Genomic DNA, 12,452 nt, shown 5'->3' on the forward strand with positions numbered 1-12,452 from the left:
CAGGCACTGTGCGTCAGAAGATCTTGCAGCATGTACCAGCATCTTGTCACCCTGCCTCCCAGCCCCCTACCAAATCACAAACGTACAGGAGCATGATCAGAAAAGAATCTCCCTAAATGTGTCACCTCTGTCTCTTGTGACAGGCCCAAGTCACCCAATAGGAAACGGTCCACTCAACTGTATGTGTTGTGTGTCTTGGAGTGGCATGTATATTCCCTGCCTTCCAGGTGTAGTTCCCTCTAGCCATCCCACAGTCCCAAATTGGTCAAACTGAAGTAAGGGAACGCACCATTAGCAGCTTAGTACCCCATCTCGGGGGTGCCGAGCCCTCTCTCCATCCATAATGCAGTTAAAATATCCTGCTCAAATGATGGGGGAACGTATGCTGATCTCAAATGCTCCCAATATAGTGTCATAAAAGGAGCGATCGTCACTGTTGAGTGCATAAGTGTTTAGAATTGTGATTGGTTCCCCGTCCAATGTACCCTGTAGGAGCAGATACCATCCTTGCACATCTGCCTCATTGTAGGTGTGCCTGAAAGGAACGCCAGGCGCCACCCATACTGCTCCTCGCCAAGTATAGGAGGAATATGATGCTGAAAAAACAATTAGCCCTGCCACTTCTTGGCTAGTTTCTGGGATTCATCCTCGATCATGTGTGTTTCCTGGAACAGGCTCTCTGTATCTTTTGCTGTAGAAGAAAGGAATGTACTCTGTATTCTTTGGAATAATTTTTAAGCCCCCTCTCAATCCATGTCACTATGTTCACTTGCATAGCAATGGGACAGTTGTACGCTCCCTCCATCTGCCAACTTCTCCCCACTCTTACCTATGTGGGTAGGAGAGGTTTTCACAAAACCACCCCAAATCTCACACTTACCGCTGCACTGTGACAAGGACAGGTCCACCACCTATAACATAAACAGTGAGATTGATCTTCCAAAACGTCCCCCCTGCAATGGAGGGAGGAGCAACAATTGTAACAGTCTACATATCAGGCAGTACACAACTAAAGCCCCCTCCCCAGAGAAAAAAAACATTCCCACCCCGGATAAACAGTATAACAGGAACAACAACACATACTGCAAATTCATGTGTAGATATACTGCCAGGACTAACAGCCTTTACCCAAACTCTCTGGAACTGAGCCCACCCGCTGGATATCCTGCATGCCGAATTACGAGTCCATTATATCCTATCGAACTCGTAATATGGCGGGCAAGATATCCGTCACATTTGGGACAGACTAATCCCCTCCGCCGAAGTCGTAACCAGGCTCATAGTGCTTTCGGAAAATGGCCCCACAAAGCAATCTTTGAATCAACTGGGACGTAGGAACTGAAAGTCTCACATAAGCCTTTGCAAAGGCAGGAATTCTGTTTGGGCAGTGTAGTTTAAGGTATGAATACTAGAACATTCTGTGAAATTACTTACCCTATTGCTTGTCCTGTACAGTCCAGTGAGCAGCAGCAGCTCTGCCAGGAAGAGGCAGATACAGAGCTGCAAATGCATGGGAGTGCTTGTGTTGCGGCTTGAAGTGCAGAACAGGAAGGTGAGGATAGCAAGGCTGAGGCATATCAGGGAGAATGTTAGCCCAACATAGGTGAGGACCAGCAAAGGAAAACGATGCTGTACAAAAACATCAAAAACACACAATTATGTTCTGCTTTATGCTATTCCGAGACATGTGTAATGGATCCTTCTGTTGAGGCAAACCAAAATGTGGCACTACCCCTAAATGACCACCAGCTGCTACGTCAATTCTAATAATGTATTCAATTTATTACTCCCTTAGTCCAGGAAAATTAGTAGCTCCCTTAATATGGTAAATTAGTCAGTTACTCCTGTTAAAGGAATAGACTCTCATAGGTTCCTTACCAGTGGATAAAGTACACAGCAAGACCCTCCCTCTGAATCCACCCTGCCTAGGTTATTGATCTGTTTACCTGATCTTGGGGGTCCTCTATTCCCTGAATAGCCATGATTATGGCAAAGCTTGAGAGATGGGTGCAGCTGCATGCTGTGTGAGTCCTGTTGGAGTTACTTAGTGTACAGCCTTGGCGAGACCAGCTGCCTGCTCCCTTTGTAGAATTCCAGAAAACGCAGATCACTTTATGCCTTTTATCCTTTTCCTATTAACATCAAGAAAATTGGAATTAACATGTAATAATGCCATTGATTATGCAAAGATGGGTGTCATTCTGAGATTGATGTGGAAATTGATATATTCGTGCATCAGTGTCTTAGTACTATCTCCTACTTCTAGGGCATTGATGGCAATTTCAATCCTACAGTGAGATCACTTAAAAGTGTATCTGACATGGGGGGGACCTTTTTGGTTAGAGCTTCAGGTTTGCCCCACTGAAGAACTTCAACTTTCAGAAAAGTTCCTACAGTTGAAAGTAGAATTTTTGACGAGGATGAGTCACATTCCTTTCACCTGTCGTGGTCACTTGCAACTTGGCAGCAAAGTTGTCCAATCTACTGCATCCCAGAGACTAAGGGCTTGATCTGAACTTTTGCGGATGTGTTACTCCATCATAGTTGTGATGGAGTAGCCCATCCACCAACCTCAATTTCAAGTCCTAAGACTGGAATTTCGATTTCTACATTTTCTATTGGAGTGGATTGTGATTTTGTTACAATATTTGATCCTTACACCCGTTGATGTTCATCTTTGTGACATTCCGCTCATTACTTGACTTTCTTTTAACAAACAAGATTTTAAATTCATAAGGTTCTTTATTTTTTAAATGTATTGTTTTTTTGTTTATTTGTTGCGCTCAACCACATGCATTTCTCAGAGCAAAGGCTTGGTGCTTGAGCCAGGCTTCCAAGCGTGAGCAAGAGAGTGCTCATAGAAATAAGTTTATATTTAGGCAACACATTCACAAGCCAGTGGACACACATCAAAGCCATATTTGACAGCCTACGGAAAAATAATGTTGTCTCATTACCAATAATGTCGAAAGCCTACGCATTAGTTTCCTGCAAAGTATGGGCCTTCTGACATTTAGACACATACATTTACACAAGATTGCAAAGCTTACACAACCATACCAAATGTTACTGTACATGGCGCAACAGGTACTGGAACATTCTGGCTTTCTCATTTAATGATATCCGTGGCATAGAAAGAGAGTACAGCTGTCTACAATTAAAGAGAGAACAGCTGTGGTGTCCTTGCATTCCCCTCTCGCCACCTCTTCATGGGTTGTTTGGATGGGAGCATGTTTAGTCAGGCAAAAAGAGCAAGTATCATCATATGTTATCTTTTTGGGTGGGTGTTGTATCAATGAATTATTCATGATGTGGAATATCGTGGTCATTGGCCTAATGGCATGCCAAGATCTTCTAAACAAAACCGATTGAATTGTACCTCTATGTAATGAATAGAGTCCAACAGAAATAGTATTCTCTGCTGAGGGGAAACTTGAGCACACTGCACAGAAACCAACAAAGGTTCAATCAGATGTCAGCATGAGGCACCAAGTAGAGAGTCAGGTGCATTACGTGTGTTGTTTTTCCACTTTATTGGGTCCCTCGGTTTTCCTCTGAACAGCAAACCTTTGTTTTTATCCTGGACTGATCACTGGTTTCAAACTCAGCTATTGTTTTTCATGGTCTCCTGATTTCCCCAACGATTAGACTTGAGTATCTGGAACCTGCTCTGGTACCATCCTATGGAATCCCCCTCTTTGGCTTTGGCAATTAGGACTCTACCTCATGACTAGAGAAATGTGCATTTCATATTACGTTCTCAGGGAACTTCCTGGTTTGCCACAGGCCTAGTTACAGCAAGGCGGTCTCACACACCTAGTAAGCCACTTCACTTCTGAGAGTATAGTTACTCAAATACTCACTGTCTCTTGTTTTTTTTTTTTTAAGTGAGTGATAGCATGCCTATGCAACGCTGTGCCATCCTGTACCTCAGAGAGTCCAGTCCAGGTCTTCTAACAGCCATCCTGCTGCCAACAAAGGTCTTGCAGTCTCTTTCTCTCATCTCTTACCTCAGTTCTCCTAGGCTTCAATAGGTGCTCACGACTCTCCTAAACAGTGATACAGGGAGTGAGACCACTTCTAAGGGGAGAAGGTGGGATTAGCTAGCCAATCCATGAGCCACAGTGCAAGGATTGTGACATGGTACCACTGTTTTATATGTTTGTTTAAATCATGTGAAAAAAATTAAATAAAGGGCCTTAATCTACAAGTTAAATTCAGTCCTAAATGTAGGTTTATGACTACATTTACCAGTTTTACACCTCCCAGGAATGAATGAAGAGATTACTGGCAGGCTATACTCATTTAAGTGTTCAGATCCATCAATCACACTCAAGGGGTGGGAAAGTACACTTTCCAATGTGTGGTTAGTCATTGAAGTTTTGTCAGCATTCACAACTTCCTCTCCTTGTACATTCCATGCTGACAAGGGTACCCTTACAGTACAAAATGCTATGCCTAGACAAACATTACAACTTTCTCCCCTTTAGCTGTGTGCTGTACAGTACAGCACACATACAAATTCAGAAAAGTATGGCAAAATGAAAGCATTTCCCCTTTACATGCCTGCCTCAAAGAGGTGTTTTTTGTGTGAAAAACTGTCTACTATTGTTAGTGGATAGATTTTTGCATTAAAAACCTTCGATGGTTGCATGGGAATGACCATGTACTACCCTTGAAATGTGCTCTTGGCGTAAAGTAATTGTTAATGTTAATGTAAACCGTAGTTATGCTGGTGCTTACTATCCCTGGCAAAGCTTTGAAGTGCTTTGCCTCGTGTTGCATGCTACTCTGGAGCCCAAGGTGAGAGTTAAAAGGTAGTAAATTGATAAAATTATGTTTTTTTGCATTGTGGATTTGTTGTGATAAGAATGTTACGCTTGTGCTCTTCAGAACTTATTCATTTACAGTATTGTTTCCAAAGGGATATATTGATTGCAGTGGATTAGTTGAGGGAAGATATGAAGTCTTATTGGGAGTGGTGGACCTGTGCATCCGTTAGTTGGATGAATTGGATCAAAGAGGGAAGAGTTTGCAGAGGATGTGTGGGAGGCTATAATTGGTAGAAAGATTTGGGATGAGTCAGAGAATTGATGTATAGGCTGAGGTTTAAGACAGATTTTCTTTACCTCCCCCAATAAGTATAGAGGTGTACCCACACATCAATGTAAGATGCAATATATATACATAAATGCACATTTTAGTTATTAAATGTTTATTAACAAAGCACAAACCCCGCTATATACACAGCCATCTGTACGTACATGCCATAATATTTACATGGTAAGACATTCACATGCATATTGTATATGAATGTCAAACACCCAAAAGGTGATGGAAGAATGCTTGTAATAAGTCCAACCACTGGCAGTCGCTTGCAGTAGCATTCCAATCCATTGTTCTTTTGCCCAACATGTCACTTCAGAGAAGAATTAGCCAGACGCAAATCAGATAAGACCATACTCCAATAGGAACAGTCCAATCTGAACTGACAGGTCCTCTCTGAACCAGAACACAAGCAACCCACGACCAGTTTCACCCTAATTGGGGCTAGTCACTCTGTTGTAGCTTGGTTCCAGTGGCACAGTAAGCAAGGGACCCATGTTTGGGCATGCCCTTGGCCATAATTCTTTTAACACTCCAAGCTGGAGCCGTATACTCCTCATCTGGAGTGTAGGGATCCCTTCTAGTTGGTCTGTTTCCTGAATTTTGGGGCCTCAAGACTGATGAAAAAGATTCAAATACATGTTTATGGGTTTGAATAAGAATGCTTTATTTTAAATGTTTTTAGGATGATTATTGTTAAGCATTGCATGTATGTATATGTAAGGAATATATTAGATTATGTTTTTTGATAAATTATTGTGGTACCTTTTTGACAAAGTCAATCGGTCTATTTTCTTTTACGTATGTTTACATTTGTTGATGTGCTGATCCCTGATAAAGCCAAATAGGCCTGCCTTTTATGTTTGAGTGTTATGACCCTTTGACAAAGCCAGTAGGTTCACGTTACTTAAAATGACACCTCCCTATATTATTAATGAATGTAAAAAAACAAACCCTCAGAATTTCACTTAAAAAAAACAAGGGTTAAAGTAACGTTATAGTTAGGTCTTTTCATTTAAAAGAAAACACAGAAAGTCACTTAAAAAAACAATTTTTAAGTGATGCTACAGTTAGGTGAAATGTAACATTTTAAAGTCAAACACCACTGAAATCCCCAGGTATAGTTAATTGAAGAAACTATGACCTCACATATTACATCACTTATGACATGTTCTGACATCACTCATAACATTACTAATGACATCAGAAATTACATGATCAAACATGTATATGTATATACATATATATTTTTTCTTTTAAATCTTATTATATTATATATATTTTCAAAATATGTTTTATTGTTTTAATTAATTTAGTTATGTACTTGTGTTTATTAATAAATAGTTGTTTCTAAATACATACAAATAAAGAACAAAAATATTTATGCATATGTGTTCATATATACATACTGAAAATATGGACATTCCTATGCAGGTTGCATACCTAAATATCTCCACATATGTACATACCTAAAATGAGGTGTGTAGGCATAAACACATTTAAGTGTGTAAAGCTGTAAATATACATGCATAGTGTTAGAGCTGACAGCCTTAGGGTGGTCATCCTCCAACTTTATGCCCACCTCTCTCCACTTTTCTGGCACTGTTTTTTCTGGTTTTAGGACTCTGCGCATGTTACCACTGCTAACCAGTGCTAAAGTGCATATGCTCTCTCCCTTAAATGGTAACATTGGTTCATTCACAATTGGCATATTTGATTTACTTGTAAGTCCCTAGTAAAGTGCATGACATGTGCCCAGGGCCTGTAAATTAAATGCTACTAGTGGGCCCGCAGTACTGATTGTGCCGCCCACATAAGTAGCCCCTTAACCATGTCTCAGGCCTGCCATTGCAAAGTTTCACTGCCACTTCGACTTGGCATTTAAAAGTATTTGCCAATCCTTAAACTCCCCTTTTTCTATATGTAGGTCACCCCTGAGGTAGGCTCTAGGTAACCCATAGGGTAGGGTGTTATATAGGTAAAAGGCAGAACATGTACATGTTTGTTTTATATTTTCTGGTAGTGGTAGTGGAAAACTCCTAAATTCGTTTTCCACTACTGTGAGGTCTGCTCCTTTCATAGACTAACATTTGGATTGCCCTCATATACTGTTTGAGTGGTATATTCTGATCAGAAAGGGGTAAACAGGTCATATTTAGTATGGCCAGAATAGTAATAGAAAATCCTGCTTATTGGTGAGGTTGGATTTTATATTACTATTTTAGAAATGACACTTTTAGAAAGTGAGCATTTCTCTGCACTTAAAAACCATCTGTGCCTTACAGCCTGTCTCCAATCAACGTCTGGGCTGTGCTGGTTAACAGCTTCTGTGTGCATTTCACCCAGACAACCACAAACACAGGACACTCAGTAATTACCTGCACTCATCTGCATACTGAATGGGTCTTCCTGGGCTGGAAGGGTAGAGGCCCTGACACTTTTATAGGCTACTCGTCGTTTATGTCTTTGGCCCACTGGAACTGCAAAAGGGTCCTGATTCTTGTAGGTTCTGACTTGACCAAGGTAAGGGCGGCCCTTTCTGGAAGCCCCGGTGCTGCCGACGAAGGAACGCCAAAAAAGAGGTCCGTGCCCTCCAGAAGTAGTCCCAGAGGAAAAAAAACCAAGGGAAAAAACCTCTAAAGCAGGTACTCCCTGGAACAAAAAGAAGCAAAACGGAGAGTCTTCCAACAGGAAAAAAAAATACTGGAAGAAGCTGGAACAAGCGAGGTAAATTACTGGAGAAAAAATAACAGGAGCGAAGATCACCACCAAAGGATTCAAACTGGGAGGAGTGCTTCTAGTAGTAGGCTTCGCATTATCCACTGTAAATTTCTACACTGAGTATTCTACACCCCAGCTAGGCTCCATCACTTCCGACTCCACCCCATTGATAACTGCAATTGGTGTGGAGTGACTTAGGCAGATTTCCTCCACCTCACATGGTCCGGTAGCCCAATTCAGGCTATTGAGGCAACATTTCCACTACACTTGGGACCCTGGTGGGTCGGCTGTAACAGATACTCCCCTTGTAGCTCTTCTGGGACACAGAGAGGAACATAAGGCTTGCTTCAAAAGATATGTTGCATTGGTCCTGCTCCTGGCCAAATGTAGGATTGCCTGCAGATGGGGTAGAGAGCGAGTTTCAAACTTTAAGAAATGGTTGTCTGACCTTATCTACTGTAAAGATAAATTGCCTGTATATGCTGAATTGCTGCCCCCTCGATCTTGACCCGATACATTTCGGACCCGCTGAGTAATCATCTGTTAATGCAGGATCAGGAGATGACATATGAAACTGAATATGGTGCCCTAGATTGATTTTTATGATTGTCAATCAAGCACCCGTACCGCCATGCATGTCAATTTGATTTTGAGTAGACTTACTCTGTATGGTCATGTTGCTTTGAAAGTATTGCACGATGTATGTTTTTAAACTTACTTATATATGTCTTGTATAAAGTCACACAAAGGTGGGGATGAGAATCATCGATTTTAAATACATTGATGCTAGTAAGGTTGATGCATGTTCAGAATGGGCGGGAGGATGGCATGAGATGCAGAAAGCAGTATTTACTGCGTCTACACTGTAATATCACTATGAATGATGATGCACTTTGAACTCCACTTTTATTGCTGATTACTGGAAAAATTAAATGAATAAAATGTTAATAAAAAAAAGAAAAATCGGTGCATTGGATCACCAATGGCGACACATTGGCTACCTGACGACATCGGCTTCACCTACTGCGCGGCCTGATGACGACGCTCTGTGGGCATCATCAGCAAACCATTGAATCAACTTCTATGGAGCCCGACAACGACGCATCCCCCGAGTGTGGCAGAAATAGCGACGCATCATGTCCTTGCCCTCAATGCATTACTCAGGTACTGCTCAGCAGACCCTGGATGCGTCCTCTAGCAGCCCTTCACTCCATCGCGGTTGGCCTGGATTTTGGATTTGCACTGTTCCTCACAACCTCAAGAAACCTTTTTAAGCAATAAATTTCTAAGCACTGTTTTCACATTTAGGGCCTCATTATGACCCTGTTGGTCTTCATACCACCAGGATTAATGTGGTGGTATTACCGCCAGCAGGCTGGCGGTACATACCGCCACATTATGAGATTGGCAGGTCGTCTGCAGCCAACCCGCCACTTCTCTGAGCCACCGGGCCGGAGATGTCTATCTCTAGCCCGGCGGCGAACATATTACCGCCCATGGCATTATGAGCCAACCTACCACCATGGTTTTCGTGGCATTAGCAACGCCATGCAAACCATGGCGGTAGGCCCTAGCGGTGACAGGGAATTCCTTACCTGTCACCGGTGGGCGGCCCCCGTACCCACCAACGCTCACCTGATGCCCCCTCCATCCAAACTCACTCCCCACCCACCCGATACACAAATTAACCCCCCACTCCCTTCCGATCCACTCACTCACTCCCATACACGCACACACCCGCAGGCACGCACACACCACACAACTGACCCCAAACCTCCACTGACACACACATCACCCCTCAACCCCCACCACCACTACAGTCACAGCGCCCCTCACCCTACAACCCCCCTCCCCACATACACGCACACAGACACCCACACGCACCACAGATACCCATTCACTTACACTAGCATACATGCATTCATACACACACTGGCATACACACATTCATACACGCATACTTCCAGACATACTCACACTAATTCTTACACACATTCACACTGACATGCAGACACAAACTCACTTCACCATTCTTACGCGCACTCACTCACACTCATACAACCATGCAAACAACACAACACTCACAGACGCATTCACACACACACACTCACACATTCATGCAGACACTCAGACACACCCACACAATCCCCACCCTCCCACCGCCCTGCCCTGTTGGATGCCAGACTTACCTTGTCCGGCGAGGAGGTCGTCCTGCAGGGAACGGGAAGGGGCACTGCTACCGCCAGCAGCGCCTCGCCAGCAGAACACATGCATACATTTCATTAGTATGTGCATGGGCAAAGGAAGTACATCATTTTAATATAGCTACACACTTATGCTAGAATACTCACACTGTATATGAATGTGTGTGCAATGTAAGAGCAGGCACAGATTGCACACGAGACAACAACAGTATTTATGTGATATAATTCACTGCCACTATACTGGGCAAATCGCCATGGAAGATGTTTAGGCGGATGGAAGGGGCATGGTTATCCAAAACATGTGTGTTTAGATGACTGGCTCAAATGGTCCCTGAGGAAATTATCAGTCCAGAAGGAACTCAGGGATGCACAGCTCTCATGCTGGACCAGGATAGCAAAGCTGCTCTAAGAGTGGTGCATTTTTACATTATGGAGGCACAGTCTGTTCATTGTCTGAAGGGAATTCCAAACCTCACAAGGTAGAGGTTTTTCTAGTTCAGTTATTCTGAACCTCTGGTTTTGAGACCCATTAAATAATATTAGAAGATTAATAACGTATATACACATAGAAAAGTAAAATTTACAATTAAAAATGTTGAAATGTTCTATAAATGTGTTGCTAAATTGGTATTCATATCTTGTTTCATGGATGGAATGTGATGAGAACAAACGGCATCTAATTTGGATGATTGTTGACCTCTCTCAATTGAAGCCCTGATAGGTGCTGACAAAAAAGAGCATGTATTAGAAGGAAAAAAGTTGAAGTGATATGCTAGAGTCTACCATACTGCTTCATTTTTAGAAATAAAAGTACATTTTGAGAATGTCCAATCCCCCATTAAAATTTCAATTTTTGCATTTTTCATAATTTGGGAAATTTTTATGTATACTTGTTTCTGTATTTTTAGGAATTGTTTTGAATTTCAAAACGCAGAAATTGATGTGGAGGAGGTCCCTAGCTTCCAGTAATTTACTGGGTGCCCACAAAATTAAACATTAAGAGCCACTGGTCAAGTTGGTGTGCTGAAATTAGAATGTCGATGCTTTAGTGGATTCTCATTTTGTTGCCAGATACTAAAGTTATTCCTTGGAGACCAAGTCCTAATCTGAAGTAATAAGAGACTACCTACTGGGGAAGATTTCAAAAGGTGACATATGCAGTTTAATTAGATCGTATAGTCACCCTGGTGTCTTTCAATAACTATTCACCAGTGGGATTATCAAGATGAAGTTTATGTCAGATAGTTGTCCCAACTAGCTCACTGGACTTTCAGAAGCCTTTAAAAAATCTACAGGGGGTTGCAAGAGGATAGCGATGTAATTTGTGTGTGCAGCTAGTATAACAGGTGGCGCATTGCTACATTACATGAAATGCCTCCTTATATATAACACATGGGTTTGGTGAGAGAGAGCATATCTATTGAGTCACTTGAGGCATCTATATTGAGCAAACAAGAAAACCAACACTTAAAGTAATTGTTTTGTGGGCTCTACTGATCTGCATCCATCATATAAAGGTTGAATAATAATGTCCTTTCGATGTTCCAGTACAAATAAATCAAAACCCTTCTTGTCATCTAATTCTAGTTCAGTAACTGCCTGTTCGGATACCCTTGCCCACCCATTAGGGCCACAGTAAGTTTGTTGGGTTAATCGAGCCAATAACTTTATGTGTGTATTTGCATCTGATTGAAAAAAAGTGAGTTGGGATGGTAAGACTCAGTCAGCATTGGAGATCCATTCTTCATAAGAAAAACAACCAATGTAGCAGCTTCTTGGGTGAGGGTGCAGCTGGCCCAAATTAGGTTATGCAATATTAGGTAACACATAGATAACACATCTACTATAAGAACTCAACTAGCAGTCAATTTGGACTGCTATACCTCTCTATAGGGATTGCCTTAAAGATCTTTGTGAGTTTTTGTAAGAATTGGAAGAAAAGTCTAATTTGTTCAGACCTACCTCAATAAGGTAGGACGTTGAACTCTGTAAAAATACCCAGTAGATTTAGTTATGAGTTGTCTAGTGATAACAGCATGCAATGTATACCATTTTGTGATTCAGTATCTTAGCCAGGGATCCTGTTCTTTCTCCAGTTTTATCCCTACGTTTCATGTTTTTAAAAAGGGATAATGTGGATTTTTGTTGGGCATCAAGCCACATCCTTTGGAGAGTACCCCCCTTTAGAATAACACACGTATGGAGAAGTTCTAAGCGTCAAAGCTGATTCACTATGATTTCTCTTCAAATCAAGGGCATTTAAGACTGGTCAATGAAACCCCAATGCAGTGACAACATCATTGACCATAACAATGCTAACTTTGCAGTTTAGTTATTGTGCATAAGATGCCTCAATCTCTCTATTGAAACAGGACATAAGGTGCAAAACATTTTATGGAATTTTAGGGAAAACTTTCAAAT

General features: G+C 41.8%; 1 protein-coding gene across 1 annotated transcript in view; it reads right to left on the reverse strand.

Moving 5' to 3' along the window:
- Positions 1 to 12,452, reverse strand: part of ADGRE1 (adhesion G protein-coupled receptor E1) — a 675,746-nt gene that overhangs the window by 57,956 nt on the left and 605,338 nt on the right. The window contains exons 19-20 of the mRNA XM_069219187.1: positions 1,947 to 2,132; positions 1,435 to 1,629 (exon numbers count right to left, since the gene is read on the reverse strand). Of these exons, the coding sequence (XP_069075288.1) occupies positions 1,435 to 1,629; positions 1,947 to 2,132 (381 nt within the window). The remainder of the gene's footprint in view (positions 1 to 1,434; positions 1,630 to 1,946; positions 2,133 to 12,452) is intronic.

This window comes from Pleurodeles waltl, chromosome 2_2, assembly GCF_031143425.1.
Source record: "Pleurodeles waltl isolate 20211129_DDA chromosome 2_2, aPleWal1.hap1.20221129, whole genome shotgun sequence".
Taxonomy (NCBI): domain Eukaryota; kingdom Metazoa; phylum Chordata; class Amphibia; order Caudata; family Salamandridae; genus Pleurodeles; species Pleurodeles waltl.